General features: G+C 40.3%; 3 protein-coding genes across 3 annotated transcripts in view; 1 reads left to right on the forward strand and 2 right to left on the reverse strand.

The window, feature by feature from the left end:
* LOC111559126 (olfactory receptor 1L8-like) overlaps positions 1 to 19813 on the reverse strand; it is a 397653-nt gene that overhangs the window by 319320 nt on the left and 58520 nt on the right. The gene's annotated exons all lie outside the window — the stretch shown is intronic.
* LOC111557539 (olfactory receptor 1L8-like) overlaps positions 1 to 19813 on the reverse strand; it is a 356757-nt gene that overhangs the window by 278423 nt on the left and 58521 nt on the right. The window lies entirely within an intron of this gene.
* Positions 14343 to 15338, forward strand: LOC101093971 (olfactory receptor 1L3-like). Its single transcript, XM_003995832.3, has one exon. The coding sequence runs from the start codon at positions 14361 to 14363 to the stop codon at positions 15336 to 15338; it is 978 nt and encodes a 325-aa protein (XP_003995881.1). The 5' UTR covers positions 14343 to 14360.

Here is a 19813-nt window from a genome sequence, read left to right on the forward strand (position 1 = left end):
AGATGAGAGGCCCACGGAAGAGGGTAGGAAGGGCGGCAAGGCAGTGCGTGCTCCACGGACTGGCGGGAGTGAGCCGGGGTGGAGGGGTGGCCCGCCGGCCAAGCAGAGCCCCTGAGTCTGGCTTGCAAAAGCGGAGGGGCCAGACAGAGTGTATTCCGACAGCAAGCGGAACTTGACATCTGGAAGATTATAAGCTAACAGCTCTGCTCAGAGAACAGGAGGGCTGGAGGACAATGGGAAGGACAGTTGTTGAGCCCCGGACGACAGAACTCAGCTTGGCGAGGAACAAAGGTGCTCACCAGGGCCATCTCCCTTGACCACCCCCCAGCCAAAATCCCAAAGGGAACCAGTTCTTGCCAGGGAACTTGTTTGTACCTCGTAAACACCCAACGCTGTGCTTCTGCGGATCCGTCCCTCCAGCGGGTCTGACTCCCTCCCGGTGCCACAGGGGCGCTCCCAAAGTGGATCTCTGAAGGAAAAGTGAGCTGAGCCTGCCCCTCCCGCCCCCGTGCACCTTGTCGATCCACCCCAGCTAATATGCCAGATCCCCAGCACCACAAGCCTGGCAGTGTGCAAGTAGCCCAGATGGGCCACGCCACCCCACAGTGAATCCCGCCCATAGGAGAGGGGAAGAGAAGGCACACACCAGTCTGACTGTGGCCAGCGGTGGTCTGGGGGCAGACATCAGGTCTGACTGCGGCCCGCCCACCAATGGAAGTTATTCAAGACAGCACAGGGGAAGTGCCCTGCAGTCCCGCACCACTCCAGGGACTATCCAAAATGATGAAACGGAAGAATTCCCCTCAGAAAAACGTCCAGGAAATAACAGCTAATGAACTGATCAAAAAGGATTTAAACAATATAACAGAAAGTGAATTTAGAATAATAGTCATAAAATAAATCGTTGGGCTTGAAAACAGTGTAAAGGACAGCAGAGAATCTCTTGCTACAGAGATCAAGGGACTAAGGAACAGCCAGGAGGAGCTAAAAAATGCTATCAATGAACTGCAAAATAAAATGGAGACAACTATGGCTTGGATTGAAGAGGCAGGGGAGAGAATAGGTGAATTAGAAGATAAAATTATGGAAAAAGAAGAAGCTGAGAAAAAGAGAGATAAAAAAATCCAGGAGTGTGAGGGGAAAATGAGAACTAAGTGATGCACTAAAGAGAAATAATATACACATAATTGGTATTCCAGAGGAGGAAGAGAGAGGGAAAGGTGCTAAAGGTGTACTTGAAGAAATAATAGCTGAGAACTTCCCTGAACTGGGGAAGGAAAAAGGCATTGAAATCCAAGAGGCACAGAGAACTCCCTTCAGACATAACTTGAATCGATCTTCTGCACGACATATCATAGTGAAACTGGCAAAATACAAGGATAAAGAGAAAATTCTGAAAGCAGCTAGAGATAAACGTGCTCTAACATATAAAGGGAGACCTATAAGACTCGTGACCGATCTCTCTACTGAAACTTGGCAGGCCTAAAGGAGTGGCAGGAGATCTTCAATGTGATGAACAGAAAAAATATGCAGCTGAGAATCCTTTATCCAGCAAGTCTGTCATTTAGAATAGAAGGAGAGATAAAGGTCTTCCCAAACAAACAAAAACTGAAGGAATTCGTCACCACTAAACCAGCCCTACAAGAGATCCTAAGGGGGATCCTGTGAGACAAAGTACCAGAGACATCACTACAAGCATGAAACCTACGGACATCACAATGACTGTAAACCCATATCTTTCTATAATAACACTGCATGTAAATGGACTAAATGCGCCAACCAAAAGACATAGGGTATCAGAATGGATAAAGAAACAAGACCCATCTATTTCCTGTCTACAAGAGACTCATTTTAGACCTGAGGACATCTTCAGATTGAGAGTGAGGGGATGGAGAACTATTTATCATGCCACTGGAAGTCAAAAGAAAGCTGGAGTAGCCATACTTATATCAGACAAACTAGACTTTCAATTAAAGCCTGTAACAAGAGATGAAGAAGGGCATTATATAATAATCACAGGGTCTATCCATCAGGAAGAGCTAACAATTATAAATGTCTATGCGCCAAATACGGGAGCCCCCAAATACATAAAACAATTCCTCACAAACATAAGCAACCTTATTGATAAGAATGTGGTAATTGCAGGGGACTTTAACACCCCACTTACAGAAATGGATAGATCATCTAGACACACGGTCAATAAAGAAACAAGGGCCCTGAATGATACATTGGATCAGATGGACTTGACAGATATATTTAGAACTCTGCATCCCAAAGCAACAGAATATACTTTCTTCTCGAGTGCACATGGAACATTCTCCAAGATAGATCACATACTGGGTCACAAAACAGCCCTTCATAAGTATACAAGAATTGAGATCATACCATGCATACTTTCAGACCACAATGCTATGAAGCTTGAAATCAACCACAGGAAAAAGTCTGGAAAACCTCCAAAAGCATGGAGGTTAAAGAACACCCTACTAAAGAATGAGTGGGTCAACCAGGCAATTAGAGAAGAAATTAAAAAATATATGGAAACAAACGAAAATGAAAATACAACAATCCAAACGCGTTGGGATGCAGTGAAGGCAGTCCTGAGAGGAAAATACATTGCAATCCAGGCCTATCTCAAGAAACAAGAAAAATCCCAAATACAAAATCTAACAGCACACCTAAAGGAAATAGAAGCAGAATAGCAAAGACAGCCTAAATCCAGCAGAAGAAGAGAAATAATAAAGATCAGAGCAGAAATAAACAACATGGAATCTAAAAAAACTGGAGAGCATCTCAACGAAACCAAGAGTTGGTTTTTTTGAAAAAATAAACAAAATTGATAAACCTCTAGCCAGGCTTCTCAAAAAGAAAAGGGAGATGACCCAAATAGATAAAATCATGAATGAAAATGGAATTATTACAACCAATCCCTCAGAGATACAAACAATTATCAGGGAATACTATGAAAAATTATATGCCAACTGGACAACCTGGAAGAAATGGACAAATTCCTAAACACCCACACGCTTCCAAAACTCAATCAGGAGGAAATAGAAAGCTTGAACAGACCCATAACCAGCAAAGAAACTGAATCAGTTATCAAAAATCTCCCAACGAATAAGAGTCCAGGACCAGATGGCTTCCCAGGGGAGTTCTACCAGACATCTAAAGCAGAGATAATACCTATCCTTCTCAAGCTATTCCAAGAAATAGAAAGGAAGGAAAACTTCCAGACTCATTCTATGAAGCCAGTATTACTTTGATTCGTAAACCAGACAGAGACCCAGTAAAAAAAAGAGAACTACAGGCCAATATCCCTGATGAATATAGATGCAAAAATTCTCAATAAGATACTAGCAAATCGAATTCAACAGCATATAAAAAGAATTATTCACCATGATCAAGTGGGATTCATCCCTGGGATGCAGGGCTGGTTCAACATTCACAAATCAATCAATGTGATACTATCGTATTAATAAAAGAAAAGATAACAACCATATGATCCTGTCAATCGATGCAGAAAAGGCCTTTGACAAAATCCAGCAACGTTTCTTAATAAAAACCCTCGAGAAAGTTGGGATAGAAGGGACATACTTAAACATCATAAAAGCCATTTATGAAAAGCCCACAGCTAACATCATCCTCAATGGGGAAAAACTGAGAGCTTTTTCCCTGAGATCAGGAACACGACAAGGATGCCCACTCTCACCGCTGTTGTTTAGCATAGTGTTGGAAGTTCTAGCATCAGCAATCAGACAACAAAAGGAAATCAAAGGCATCAAAATTGGCAAAGACGAAGTCAAGCTTTCGCTTTTTGCAGATGACATGATATTATACATGGAAAATCCGATAGACTCCACCAGAAGTCTGCTAGAACTGATACATGAATTCAGCAACGTTGCAGGATACAAAATCAATGTACAGCAATCAGTTGCATTCTTATACACTAATAATGAAGCAACAGAAAGACAAATAAAGAAACGGATCCCATTCACAATTGCAACAAGAAGCATAAAATATCTAGGAATAAATCTAACCAAAGATGTAAAAGATCTGTATGCTGAAAACTATAGAAAGCTTATGAAGGTAATTGAAGAAGATAGAAAGAAATGAAAAAACATTCCGTGCTCATGGATTGGAAGAATAAATATTGTTAAAATGTCAATACTACTCAAAGCTATCTACACATTCAATGCAATCCCAATCAAAATTGCACCAGCATTCGTCTCAAAACTAGAACAAGCAATCCTAAAATTCATATGGAACCACAAAAGGCCCCAAATAGCCAAAGTAATTTTGAAGTAGAAGACCAAAGCAGGAGACATCACAGTCCCAGACTTTAGCCTCTACTACAAAGCTGTAATCATCAAGACAGCATGGTATTGGCACAAAAACAGACACATAGACCAATGGAATAGAATAGAAACCCCAGAACTAGACCCACAAACGTATGGCCAACTAATCTTTGACAAAGCAGGAAAGAACATCCAATGGAAAAAAGACAGCCTCTTTAACAAATGGTGCTGGGAGAACTGGACAGCAACATGCAGAAGGTTGAAACTAGACCACTTTCTCACACCATTCACAAAAATAAACTCAAAATGGATAAAGGACCTGAATGTGAGACAGGAAACCTCAAAACCCTAGAGGAGAAAGCAGGAAAAGACCTCTCTGACCTCAGCTGTAGCAATCTCTTACTCGACACATCCCCAAAGACAAGGGAATTAAAAGCAAAAGTGAATCAATGGGACCTTATGAAGATAAAAATTTCTGCACAGCAAAGGAAACAACCAACAAAACTAAAAGGCAACCAACCGAATGGGAAAAGATATTTGCAAATGACATATCGGACAAAGGGCTAGTATCCAAAATCTATAAAGAGCTCACCAAACTCCACACCCGAAAAACAAATAATCCAGTGAAGAAATGGGCAGAAAACATGAATAGACACATGTCTAAAGAAGACATCTGGATGGCCAACAGGCACATGAAAAGATGCTCAATGTCGCTCCTCATCAGGGAAATACAAATCAAAACCACACTCAGATATCATCTCACACCAAAGTGGCCCAAATGAACAAATCAGGAGACTCTAGATGCTGGAGAGGATGTGGAGAAATGGGAACCCTCTTGCACTGTTGGTGGGAATGCAAATTGGTGCAGCCACTCTGGAAAACAGTGTGGAGGTTCCTCAAAAATTAAAAATAGACCTACCCTATGACCCAGCAATAGCACTGCTAGGAATTTACCCAAGGGATACAGGAGTACTGATGCATAGGGGCACTTGTACCCCAATGTTCATAGCAGCACTCTCAACAATAGCCAAATTATGGAAAGAGCCTAAATGTCCATCAACTGATGAATGGATAAAGAAATTGTGGTTTATATACACAATGGAGTACTACGTGGCAATGAGAAAGAAGGAAATATGGCCTTTTGTAGCAACATGGATGGAACTGGAGAGTGTTATGCTAAGTGAAATAAGCCATACAGAGAAAGACAGATACCATGTGGTTTCACTCTTATGTGGATCCTGAGAAACTTAACAGAAACCCATGGGGGAGGGGAAGAAAAAAAAAACAGGTTAGAGTGGGAGAGAGCCAAAGCATAAGAGACTTAAAAACTGAGAACAAACTGAGGGTTGATGGGGGGTGGGAGGGAGGGGAGGGTGGGTGATGGGTACTTAGGAGGGCACCTTTTGGGATGAGCACTTGGTGTTGTATGGAAACCAATTTGACAATAAACTTCATATATTGAAAAAAAAAAAAAGAAGGAACTGTGGGTGTCTAAGGGGCCCAAATTTGTCCCTTCTACACTCTCAATAAGTTTTCAGGGAATAAGGAGTCATTAGATGGCATGAGCCTGGGGAGTGTGAGACTGAAAGTGCCCATGGGAAATTTTCTGCTGGGCTGAAAATTTTGGGCAGGTGCTGGGCTGCCCAAAATGCACCTGGCAAAAGGACTTCCAGTCGGAGGTAACCTGTTGTGACAGAACAGCAACTGAGGTCCAAAGCCAAGGATGAAGTTCTAATCCCTACATTCTAAAGGATGCTCTACCACTGGCCAATCAGCCCCCACACAGCAGGGCTTTGGGGGAGGAGCTAGCACAAGGTCTGTCCCCATCAAGCACCACTCAAGTCTCCTGCTTCCCCAGCCAATGTATGAAGAGGGACGAGAAGAAAAAGACATTGACCTTTCAGAGAAAAGAAGAGATATTTCTCTTCCCCAAAACCAAGAAGCAAAGCTATGGAATGGGAGATTATATTTGTAAATGACATATCATATAAAGGGTTAATAGCCAAAATCTATAAAGCCTGTTCCAAACTCAACACCCAAAAAACAAATAATCCAGTGAAGAAATGGGCAGAAGACATGAATAGACACTTTTCTAAAGAAGACATCTAGATGGTTAATAGACACATGAAAAGAAGCTCACCATCATTCACCATCAGGACAACACAAATTGGAACCGTGATGAGATACCACCTCACACCTGTCAGAATGGCTCAAATTAACAACACAAGAAACAGGAGGTGTTAATAAGGATCCAGAGAAAGGGGAACCCTCTTACACTGTTAGTGGGAATGCAAAGGGGTGCACCCACCCTAGAGAATAGTATGGATGTTCAAAAAACTACAAATAGAATTACCTTACATTTTAGCAATTGCACTATTAGGTATTTACCCAAATGATACAAAAATACAAACCCAAAGGGGTATGCATGCACTCCAATGCTAACAGCAGCATTATAAACAATAGCCAAACTAAGACGAGAGCCCAAATGTTCATTAACTGATACATGGATAAAGATGTGGTACATATATATAATGGAATATTACTCAGCCATCAAAAAGAATGAAATCTTGCCATTTGCAATGACATGCATGGAGCTAGGGTGTATTGTGATAAGCAAAATAAGCCAATCAGAAATAGACAAATACCACATAACTTCACTCATATGTGGAACTTAAGAAACAAAACAGATGAGTATATGGGGGTGGGGAGAGGAGACAGGGGAACAAACCACACAAGATTCCTAATGATAAAGAACAAACTGAGGGTTTATGGAGGAAGGTGGATGGGAGATGGGTTAGATGGGTGATGGGCACCTGTCGTGATGAGCACTGTTGTATGTAAGTGATGAATCACCAAATTCTACTCCTGAAACCAATATTTATACTGTATGTTGGCTAACTAAAATTTAAACTAAAAACTTTTCAAAATCAACTCTAGTGTTTCATTGGTTTAGTTTTAGGCCTTTAGTTTTAGTGCGTCTGGAAAATATTTATATAAAATACTTTATCTATATAAGATACCAAAATATTGGGGCGCCTGGGTGGGGCAGTCGGTTAAGCTTCCGACTTCAACCAGGTCATGATCTCGCGGTCCGTGAGTTCGAGCCCTGCGTCAGGTTCTGGGCTGATGGCTCAGAGCCTGGAGCCTGTTTCCGATTCTGTGTCTCCCTCTCTCTCTGCCCCTCCCCCGTTCATGCTCTGTCTCTCTCTGTCCCAAAAATAAATAAACGTTGAAAAAAAAATTTTTAAAAAAAGATGCCAAAATATTTACTTAATAAAACACAACTTTCCACTGAATTACCCCAGTATCAAATAATAAGTTCCAATACATACTTGACTCTATTTCTGGACTCCTTAACTGCTCTAAAAAAATTAAGTCTATTAAAGGAAAACACATTTTTTAAATATGGAAACAACCAACAATACCTAAAAGAAACAATAATCGAACTAAAAAAAAGGACAGAAAACAAAAAGCGATATTTTTCCAGAGTGGACATACAGACGGCCAACAGACACATGAAAAGATGTTCGACTTTACTGATGATCATGGAAATGCAAATCAAAACTACAATGAGATATCACTTCACACCTACCAGAATGGCTAAAATCAACAACACAGGAAATAACAGGTGTTGGCGAATATGTAGAGAAAGGAGAACACTTTTGCACTGTAGGTGGGAATGCAAACTGGTGCAGCACTCTGGGCAACAGTGTGGAGTTTCCTCAAAAAATTAAAAAGAGAACTACCCTATGACCCAGCAATTGCACTACTAGGAATTCATTCAAAGGATACAAAACTGCTGATTAAGAGGGGGACATGCTCCCCAATTTTTATAGCAATTCTATCAAAAACAGCCAAATTATGGAAAGAGCACAAATATCCATCAACTGATGAATAGATAAAGAAGATGTGTGGCACAAAAACAGACACATAGACCAATGGAATAGAATAGAAACCCCAGAACTAGACCCACAAACGTATGGCCAACTCATCTTTGACAAAGCAGGAAAGAACATCCAATGGAAAAAAGACAGCCTCTTTAATAAATGGTGCTGGGAGAACTGGACAGCAACATGCAGAAGGTTGAAACTAGACCACTTTCTCACACCATTCACAAAAATAAACTCAAAATGGATAAAGGACCTAAATGTGAGACAGGAAACCATCAAAACCTTAGAGGAGAAACCAGGAAAAGACCTCTCTGACCTCAGCCGTAGCAATCTCTTACTCGACACATCCCCAAAGACAAGGGAATTAAAAGCAAAAGTGAAATCAATGGGACCTTATGAAGATAAAAAGCTTCTGCACAGCAAAGGAAACAACCAACAAAACTCAAAGGCAACCAACGGAATGGGAAAAGATATTCGCAAATGACATATCGGACAAAGGGCTAGTATCCAAAATCTATAAAGAGCTCACCAAACTCCACACCCAAAAAACAAATAACCCAGTGAAGAAATGGGCAGAAAACATGAATAGACACTTCTCTAAAGAAGACATCCGGATGGCCAACAGGCACATGAAAAGATGTTCAGCGTCGCTCCTTATCAGGGAAATACAAATCAAAACCACACTCAGGTATCACCTCACGCCAGTCAGAGTGGCCAAAATGAACAAATCAGGAGACTCTAGATGCTGGAGAGGATGTGGAGAAACGGGAACCCTCTTGCACTGTTGGTGGGAATGCAAATTGGTGCAGCCGCTCTGGAAAGCAGTGTGGAGGTTCCTCAGAAAATTAAAAATAGACCTACCCTATGATCCAGCAATAGCACTGCTAGGAATTTACCCAAGGGATACAGGAGTACTGATGCATAGGGGCACTTGTACCCCAATGTTCATAGCAGCACTCTCAACAATAGCCAAATTATGGAAAGAGCCTAAATGTCCATCAACTGATGAATGGATAAAGAAATTGTGGTTTATATACACAATGGAATATTACGTGGCAATGAGAAAAAATGAAATATGGCCTTTTGTAGCAACGTGGATGGAACTGGAGAGTGTGATGCTAAGTGAAATAAGCCATACAGAGAAAGACAGATACCATATGTTTTCACTCTTATGTGGATCCTGAGAAACTTAACAGGAACCCATGGGGGAGGGGAAGGAAAAAAAAAAGAGGTTAGAGTGGGAGAGAGCCAAAGCATAAGAGACTGTTAAAAACTGAGAACAAACTGAGGGTTGATGGGGGGTGGGAGGGAGGAGAGGGTGGGTGATGGGTACTTAGGAGGGCACCTTTTGGGATGAGCACTGGGTGTTGTATGGAAACCAATTTGTCAATAAATTTCATATATAAAAAAAAATAAATAAATAAAAGCCACGGTGTGTAGACCTATAAAAAAAAAAAAAAGAAGAAGATGTGGTACCTATATGCAACGGAATAATACTCGGTGATGAAGAATGAAATCTTGTCATTTGCAACAACGTGGATGGAACTAGAGTGTATTATGCTAAGCAAAATAAGTCAAGCAGATAAAGACAGATATATGATTTCACTCATATGGAATTTAAGAAACACAACAGATGAGCATAAGGGAAGGGAAGACTATTAAGATAAAAACAGAGATGGAGGCAAACCATAAGAGACTTTTTTTTAAGCATCATTTATTGTCAAATTGGCTAACATACAGTGTGTAAAGTGTGCTCTTGGTTTTTTGGGGTAGATTTCCATGGTTCGTCGCTTACATACAACACCCAGTGCTCATCCCAACAAGTGGCCTCCTCAATGCCCATCACCCATTTCCCCCTCTTCCCCACCCCCACTCACCCTCAGTTTGTTCTCTGTATTTAAGAGTCTTTTGTGGTTTGTGCCTCCCTCCCTCTCTGTTTGTAACTATTTTCTTCCCCTTCCCTTTCCCCATGGTCTTCTGTTAAGTTTCTCAAGATCCACATATGAGTGAAAACATGTGATATCTGTCCTTCTCTGACTGACTTATTTCACTCAGCAATAATACCTTCCAGTTCCATCCATGTTGCTGCAAATGGCATGATTTCCTTCTTTCTCATTGCCAAGTAGTATTCCATTGTATATATAAACCACATCTTCTTTATCCATTCATCAGTTGATGGACATTTAGGCTCTTTCCATAATTTGGCTATTGTTGAAAGTGCTGCAATAAACATTGGAGTACATGTTCCCCTATGAATCAGCACTCCTGTATCCTTGGATAAATTCCTAGTAATCTATTGCTGGGTCATAGGGCAGTTCTATTTTTAATTTTTTGAGGAACCTCCACACTGTTTCCCAGAGCAGCTACACAAGTTTGCGTTCCCATGAACAGTGCAAGAGGGTTCCCATTTCTCCACATCCTCACCAACATCTGTAGTTTCCTGAGTTGTTCACTTTAGCCACTCTGACCAGTGGTGGGGTGGTATCTGGATACACACACACACACACACACACACACACACACACACACACTGGAATGTTACTCAGATATTTTAAAAATGAAATTTTCCCATATTCTACATCATGGATTGACATAGAATGTATTATACTAAGTGAAATAAGTCAGACAGAGAAAAACAAATACTATATAATTTCATTTATATGTGAAATATAAAAGTAAAACAAAACAAACAAACACAGAATCAAATACAGAGGACAAACTGGTGGTAGCCAGAAGGGGGTTGGGCAAAATAAAAGAAGGGGATAAATAAATATAAACATCTAGTTATAAAATAAGTAAGTCATGCAAATAAAAGTGCAGCATAAGAAATATAGTCAATAATATTGTAATAATATTGTATGGTGACAGAGGGTGGTTACACTTATTGTGGTGAACACTGACTAATATACAAAATTGTTGAATCAATATGCTGTAACCTGAAACATATATTACATTTTATAATAATTATATTTCATGGCACAAAAACAGACACTCAGATCAATGGAACAGAATATAGAACTCAGAAATGGGCCCACAAACATATGGCCAACTAATCCTTGGCCATAGCAGGAAAGAATATCCAATGGAATAAAGGCAGTCTCTTCAGCAAGTGGTGCTGGGAAAACTGGACAGCGACCTGCAGAAGAATGAACCTGGACCACTTACTTACACCATACACAAAAATAAACTCAAAATAGATGAAAAACCTAAGCGAAAGACAGGAAGCCATCAAAATCCTCAAGAAGAAAGCAGGCAAAAACCTCTCTGATCTTGGCCACAGCAATTTCTTGCTCAACACATCTCCAGAGGCAAGGGAAACAAAAGCAAAAATGAACTATTGGGACCTCATCAAAATAAAAAGCTTCTGCACAGCGAAGGAAACAATGAGCAAAACTAAAAGGCAACTGACAGAATAGGAGATGATATTGGCAAATGACATATCAAATAAAGGGTTAGTATCCAAAATCTATAAAGACCTTATCAAACTCAACACCCAAAAAAAAACAAATAATCCAGTGAAGAAATGGGCAAAAGACATGAATAGACACAGCTCCAAACAAGACATCCAGATGGCCAACCAACACATGAAAAAATGCTCAACATCACTCATCATCATGGAAATACAAATCAAAACCACAATGAGATACCACCTTACACCTGTCAAAATGGCTAACATTAACAGCTCAGGCAACAACAGATGTTGGCGAGGATGCAGAGAAAGAGGATCTCTTTTGCGTTGTTGGTGGGAATGCAGGCTGGTGCAGCCACTCTGGAAAACAGTATGGAGGTTCCTCAAAAAACTAAAAATGGAACTACGTTATGACTTAGCAATTGCACTATTAGGTATTTATCCAAGGGATACAGGTGTGCTGTTTTGATACAGGTGTGCTGTTTCATAAACATGCACCCCCATTTTATAGTAGCACTATTGACAATAGCCAAAGTATGGAAAAAGCCCAAATGTCCATCAATGGATGAATGGATAAAGAAGATGTGGTATATATATACACAATGGAGTATTGCTCGGCAATCAAAAAGAATGAAATCTTGCCATTGCAACTACGTGGATGGAACTAGAGGGTATTATGCTAAGCGAAATTAGTCAGAGAAAGACAAATATCATATGACTTCATTCATATGAGGACTTTAAGACACAGAAAAGATGAACATAAGGGAAGGAAAGCAAACATAATATAAAAACAGGGAGGAGGACAAAACATAAGAGACTCTTAAATATGGAGAACAAACAGAGGGTTACTGGAGGGATTGTGGGAGGGTAGATGGGCTAAATGGGTAAGGGGCAATAAGGAATCTACTCCTAAAATCACTGTTGCACTATATGCTAATTTGGAAAAAAATTAAAAAGTAGAATTAATCATAAAAACAAAAAACTACTGATATTAAAAAATAATTATATTTCAGTAATAAATAAAAATAAGTAAATTTTGAAAAATAAGGCATAGGGATGTAATGTGCTGCATAGTTAATATAGTTTAAGATTGTAACAACTTTGTATGGTGACAGATTGTAGCTACATTTATCCTGGTAATTACTTCATAAAGTATATAAATGTGGAAGCACTATGCTGTACACCAGAAACTAATATGTTATATGCCAATGACACTTAAATAATACATAAATACATAAAAATAAACTTGAAGATACACATGATGTTGTAGTTCTTCCAGGGAGTTGTCCTTTGAACAAATGGAGGCACTAAGGGGAACTCCAAATAAAACTTTTTCAAGATGGAAACTGGACCTAGGTGTCCCTGCCTGGTGCTCTGTCCTCACTGATATATGGGACATCACCCACTAAGCCAGGGACAGAAGTTTATTGTTTCAGAGAGGTTACAAGAGCTAGGAACAGAAAATTATTGTCCATCTTGGACACCTACACCAGGCTATGCAGATGTTGGATTCTACGCAGATGTTTGAGGTGAGGGATACACGGCCACCTAGGGAGGGAGAACACATACAATTCTTCTGAAGCTTTGGAGACAATCCTGTAAAAGGTTAATGTGTGTTTCTCTTCTTACTCTCCCTTCCACCAAACACCAGGGATTTAGTGACACAGCATCAGAAGAATCTCCCATGAGGGATGTAGGGGCTGTAAGTATCTACAGCTTGGGAAGGGTGGTAAGAATCCATGGAAGGGAGCATTCATATTCAAGAAACCTTAGATTTTTCTACAACCAGGCACATTTTCTGTTTGCTGTCTCTAAGCACAGTTTGTCTTCTTTTCCATGGAGCAGAAATCGGAGGAGGGGAATAAATACATGAGACAAGACTTCAATGTCCTTCCCTGGTAAGAAGTCAATGTTGGGAATACCTCGTGAAAGGTGTAAATATCTGATCTCAGAGAGATAATTAGTCATCACTGGATGCTAAGAGAGTGACCTTATGTTTGTGCTAAATGTTGAGATTTTATATCTATACTCTATAATCTTTATTTACCCAGTCTACCTGTGAGTCACATAGCCCAGACCTCAGAATAGGAATTATCAGCTGAAGAAAGGGAATTTGGGGAGAGAATATTCTCATAAAAATATACTCCCTCCCTTTCACTTTCCCTTCCCCAGCTCTCTTTGCTCCTAACTTCTTACATTCAGTTCTACATTCAGTTCAATGTTTTTTAATGACTATCCTGCTTCTGTTGCAAGTGATGTGGAAAGAAGCATGTTTGTTTAAAAAGATTGTTATTCTTCAACCACAAATTAGGTGAGATAGCTACTTCATGATTATATAGGGGTGGCTTAGCCAAAAATAACCTTTATGAGAAGCTGACCTGAACCTTAGTCATAGACTGTATCTGTGGATCCTGTGATTATCAGCCACGGAGTAAGGAAAAGAAGACGGTAATATCTCTCTCTCTCTCTCTCTCTCTCTCTCTCTCTCTCTCTCTCTCTCTCTCTGTGTGTGTGCTCCTCTCTCTTTTTCTCTCTCTTTCCTCTTGAATCTATTTTCTATAGATCTCTATCTCAAAAATTCTAAAAGAACAAGTGAAAATACACTTCTGGCTCTCATTTGCCCATATTCATAAAGAAAAACATTGAAGTAAATGCTCTATTAGTAACTGCTAATTCTCATTGCAAGAACCAGATGGAAAGGTGCATGTCCTAGATGACATAAGAACTATTAATTGACAGGACCTTTTATCTGTAGGTGCATTCAAGTCCATGGGAATGTCCAACCTGACAAGACTGTCTGAATTCATCCTCATAGGACTCTCCTCTCACCCTGAGGACCAGAAGCCACTCTTTGCTCTCTTTCTTATCATGTACCTGGTCACTTTAACGGGGAATCTGCTCATCATCCTGGCTATCCGCTCTGATCCCAAACTCCAAAACCCCATGTACTTCTTCCTGAGCATCTTGTCCTTTGCTGATATTTGCTACACAACAGTCGTGGTCCCCAAGATGTTAGTGAACTTCTTATCAGAGACAAAGACCATTTCCTATGCTGAATGTCTGACACAGATGTATTTTTTCCTGGTTTTTGGAAACATAGACAGTTATCTCCTGGCAGTTATGGCCATTGACCGCTATGTAGCCATCTGTAATCCTTTCCACTATGTCACTGTCATGAACCACAGACGCTGTACGTTGCTGCTGGCCTTCTCCGTAGCTTTCTCCTGCCTCCACTCCCTCCTACATGTCCTCCTGGTCAATCGGCTCACGTTCTGCGCACCAAATGTAATCCAACATTTTTTCTGTGATGTCAACCCTGTTCTGAAACTGGCCTGCTCTTCCACCTTTGTTAATGAAGTTGTGGCCATGACAGAAGGGATGGCTTCTGTGATGGCCCCATGTATCTGCATCATCATCTCATACCTAAGAATCCTCATTGCTGTCTTCAACATTCCCTCGGCATCTGGAAAATGCAAAGCCTTCTCCACCTGCAGCTCCCATCTCACTGTGGTGACTCTGTTTTATGGGAGTATTAGCTATGAATATTTCCACCCTTTGTCCAGGTATACTGTCAAGGACCGAGTAGCAACAATCATCTACACTGTACTGACATCCATGTTGAATCCATTTATCTACACTTTGAGAAATAAAGACATGAAACGGGGCTTAGAGAAACTGATAAGCAGGATTAAGGCTCAAATGGATATGCTTTCTACTACACAAGCCAACAAAATCCATAGATCCTGATTATAAGGTGTGAGTATGGTTGTGTGTGCTCATGTACACAAGCCTGCACACACTCATAGGTGCACACACACACATACACACACATACACACACCAGGATGTAAGGCAAATTTTGTAAAAATATACTCTTTGCTCAACTGTAGTTGCACCCTGTACTTTTCAGCCCTGTGGTCTCTGTTATGTCATGGTTGACAGTATCATTCATGTCTTAGTACCTATGCTACAATGCAGATTACAATATTTCTCTATTCCAGAAAATCACATTCCTTTTACCCCTTCCATATTTATATGGAACCTCCCATATTTCCAACATTTATAAATACATCCAAATTTGGTCACTTGAATTACAAGAGAGTTTTTGTACATCTACTTAGAAATTTATATATGTGCAAAAATGTTTTGCCCTCATAAACACTCTGTTCTATCTGAAATAGTCAGAAGTTGTTTTGCAGGTTGTTGAGTGGGTGAGTGTGTGTGTGTTTGTGTGTGTCCTCTCTGTTGGACTAGGAGCTTCCCAACTGCAGAGTCTGTGTTCTCTGATCATGCCATGATACAACTATGGTTCCTTTTATTAATTCTCCCCACAGCTGGATATCCTGAGCTCTGGAGTCATTAGATTCACAACAACTGACATCAATCACTTAACTGACAATTAGTAAGCCAGCTCTATGCCTCTGTATGTGTTTTGGTCTCCTCCCCTCCTCAAGTTGCATTCATCAGCCAACACTCCCTGAAACTCCTTGCCTGTGTGCTTCTCTCTCAAAGGTGCCTGTATTTCCATGTCTTTTCTATTCATTACTTTTTTCAGAATGATGGAAGATTTGTTCTATGTAATCAGAAATGCTCCCGGTGGCCACTGAAGACAAGAGTCAAAAATCAATGGACGTAAACTACTACTAAGAAGCTTTGGGTTACAAAGCATCATATCAAAGAGGCTCTCAATTCAGTTGGAAAATGAATTACATAGAAAAGCAGTCTGATAAATTACTTTATTTTTTCATTTATTTTTTAATTTTATTTAAATCCAAGTAAGTTAACATATAGGTAATAATGATTTCAAGAGTAGAACTAGGTGATTCACCACTTATATTTAACACCCAGTGCTCATCCCAACAAGTGCCCTCCTTAATGTCTGTCACCCATTTAGTCCATCCCCTACTTTAAACTTAAGAAATTGCTTTACCTTTAAGAACAGCAACATGGTGAGATACTCTCTCTTTCTATCCAAGTGTTTGCATTTTAGAGATGCCTAAGTCAATCAAATTAATCTCCCATAGTATTTCAGACAAGAGATTTATGGATAATTCTAAAGTTTTAAATAATAGAATAAGGAGTCTTTATACCCCTTTGATTTTGCCTCAGTCACCCCTAACCTAGGGCAAGGCTGAGTCTGGGTGAGAACAAATTCCTCAATTTCATTCCTTTATTACATGTATGACAAATTAGTTTAACTCCATTCCAAGTCTCATCAATTGATAAGGATATCCTGTTTTGCTGTAGTGAAAAAACTTGTGCTGAACTCTGCGCTGAATACAGAAGATTGAATAAAGATTGATAACAGTGTCTGTTTTGGTTGTGGGTGCAAAAAGTACCGGTACATAGACAACAAGCAGATTTTCACAGCCATTGTAAACCTCACACCTCAGACATCTGAAAATGGAACTTTATTTCTATATCTTCATTTCTATAGTTCAATTTACTTTTGCTATTGAGCCCTCCATCTATCTGGCTGTATCTCAATTCAGACTTAACTCAACCCAATCCAATATTTTTTCAGTAAATTTTTATTTACAATTGAGCCTCATTCATTCATTTCCCACCTCTTATGGATATCATTGTTCCTTCCAAGTCCTGTTTCTAAACTCTCAGGACATACACAACTTGCCCCTGATGTCTTCAAAGACACAACAGGTTTTTGTTTGCTTGTTTGTTTGTTTTGTTTTTAGATTACTCTGCACTTTCATCTTTGCTGATTCAGTTTCTGACATCTGACCTTATTCCATTCTTTTGTCACCACGGGTAAGGGCTAGGGCTTGACTATGAGATTGATGACTGGCCCACATGACTTCTTATACTGTGCAATGATGATCCAATGGTGATATCAGTGGGGGCCATCATGAGGGGGTTCCTGCCACAGTCCTTTGACATTAGTCTAGTCTTTTCTCTCTATGAACCTGGCTTCTGTTCCTCTCACTCATGTATTTTAAGTCACTCTAGGCCCTTGAAAAACCTTTAATTTTTTTAATTTTTTTTGTTTATTTATTTTTGAGAAAAAGAGAGACAGAGTGTGAGTGGAGGAGGTGCAGAGAAAGAGGGAGACACAGAATCTGAAGCAGGTTCCAGATTCTGAGCTGTCAGCACAGAGCCAGATGCAGGTCTCGAACTCACAAACTGCAAGATCATGACCTGAGCTGAAGTTGCATGCTTAACTGACTGAGCCCCTGGAAAACCTTTAAATTAACCTCCAGGAAAATACTGAGGGCAATATCAGGTCCTCTGCTGTCTAAATAAAATGCCACCATTTCCTATCACTCTTTTTAATTGTGAGAGCAAGAGGAGAACCACTACAGCCCTCATATTGGGATCAGGGCACACGTCCACTCTACTGTGAGATTTACAGACTTAAAGGACCTTGCAAGAGACTCTCTAGTGTGATTTAAATGTGCTCTATTGCTTTTATTTCTTCTTCAACTCTTCCCTGGGTTATATGTGGATCCCAAGTGATGACTCTTAAGAGTTAAGAATTTGGTGTCTAACACACTGGGGTTTTAGCCTGAATTGTGTTTCCCCCTAATTTCATAAGTTGACATCCTAACCCCCTCATCTCAGAATGTGACTTATTTTGGGATAGGGCCTTTAAAGAGGTAATTAAGTTAAAATGATGTCATGATTCAGGTGGTCTCCAATCCAAGATGACTGGTGTTCTTACAGGAAGAGGAGGTTAAAACACAGATATACACAGAGGTAAGACCTTGCGAAGATACAGATAGAAGATTGCAAGCCAAAAAGCATTTCCTCAGAAGATACCAACCCTGCCAATACCTTGGTCTCAAACTTCCAGCCTCCAGAATTATAAGAAAATAAATTTCCATTGCTTAAGCCACCCAGTCTGTAACACTTTGTATGGCAGCCCCAGAAAACAAATACAATATCTTTGATAATTTTGCTGGTGAGACCTGAAAAGTAAATGGTGCTTAATCCCCAAAATTTTAATTCACAGTATCTGCTTGCAACAAATCTTCCACTTTGGCAATGAAATCAGTTTTCAAAATCTGAGTGTTGCTGATTCATGGATTATCTCAGAGAATATAAACCTGGGAACTGGGGTGCCTGGGTGGCTCAGTCGGTTAAACATCCAACTCTTGATACTGGCTCATGTTATCGTCTCACAGTTGTGGGACTGAGCCCCGCGTTGGGCTCTACATTGAGCATGGAGCCTGCCTGGGATTCTCTCTTTCCCTCTCCCTCCATCCTTTCCCGGCTCAAAGACAAGGGAACACTGATTAAACTAAAGTCTCAAGTAGGAAAAGAATTACTGTTACCATGAGACCTTTGAGTATGTGACAGCTCTTTATTCTACCTTCTTCTAACACAGGTAAAGTCAAAGCTGAATATCAAGTTTCTCCTTAGTAAGATTTTACTTAACCTGACTTGAATTTAACAAAATTGCTTTACCATTTCTTTCTGACATTAATAACTAGAAGCCAACTCTCAGTTATAGACAACAAACTAATGGTTACCAGAGCAGAGGTAGGTGGGGTCATGGGTTAAATACATGTATGTAGAGTATTAAAGAGTGCACTTGTTGTGCACAGCTGCTGGCCTACTGACCATCGGTCAACTTCTGCACTGGCACCTTTATGTCATACAAAGGGAGTATAAGTGCTATCTATGTATGATTATGTGCTCACAGTTTTTCCCTCTACAGGAGATTTCAGACAAGATCATTTTGCTCAAAAGAAAAACTGTGGGTGTTTCAAGGGCCCAAAGATTTCCCCCAGTATGTTCCTGATGAGTTTTAAAGGAACGAGGAGTCATGAGAAGAGATGAGGCTGGGGACTGTGAGGCTGAAGGTGCCCATGGGAATTTCCCGGTGCTGGGCTGGCCAAAGTGCCCCTGGCAAAAGGACTTCCACTGGGAGCTAACCTGTTGTGCCAGAATAGCAACTAAGGCCCAAAACTGAGGATGAAGTCTAACCCCTACATTCTAAAGAATGGTCAGGCACTGGCAATCCAGCCCTCTACCCATCAGGGCTTTGGGGGAATAGCTGGCACAAGCTCCACTACCACCGGCCACCATTCAAACCTCCTGCTTCCACTTTGCCATTTTTCCCTGGGCAGCATTTCCATCATCAGCCTCACAGAAAGAGGCAGCTGAGTCTTAGAGGATGACCCAAATTTTCCTGAGTTCCCTGGCCATAACTCCTTCATAATTTCCATCATCTAGTGAGCTAGTATTTACGTTTTATCATATGTT

This window comes from Felis catus, chromosome D4 (genome assembly GCF_018350175.1).
Source record: "Felis catus isolate Fca126 chromosome D4, F.catus_Fca126_mat1.0, whole genome shotgun sequence".
NCBI classification, from domain to species: domain Eukaryota; kingdom Metazoa; phylum Chordata; class Mammalia; order Carnivora; family Felidae; genus Felis; species Felis catus.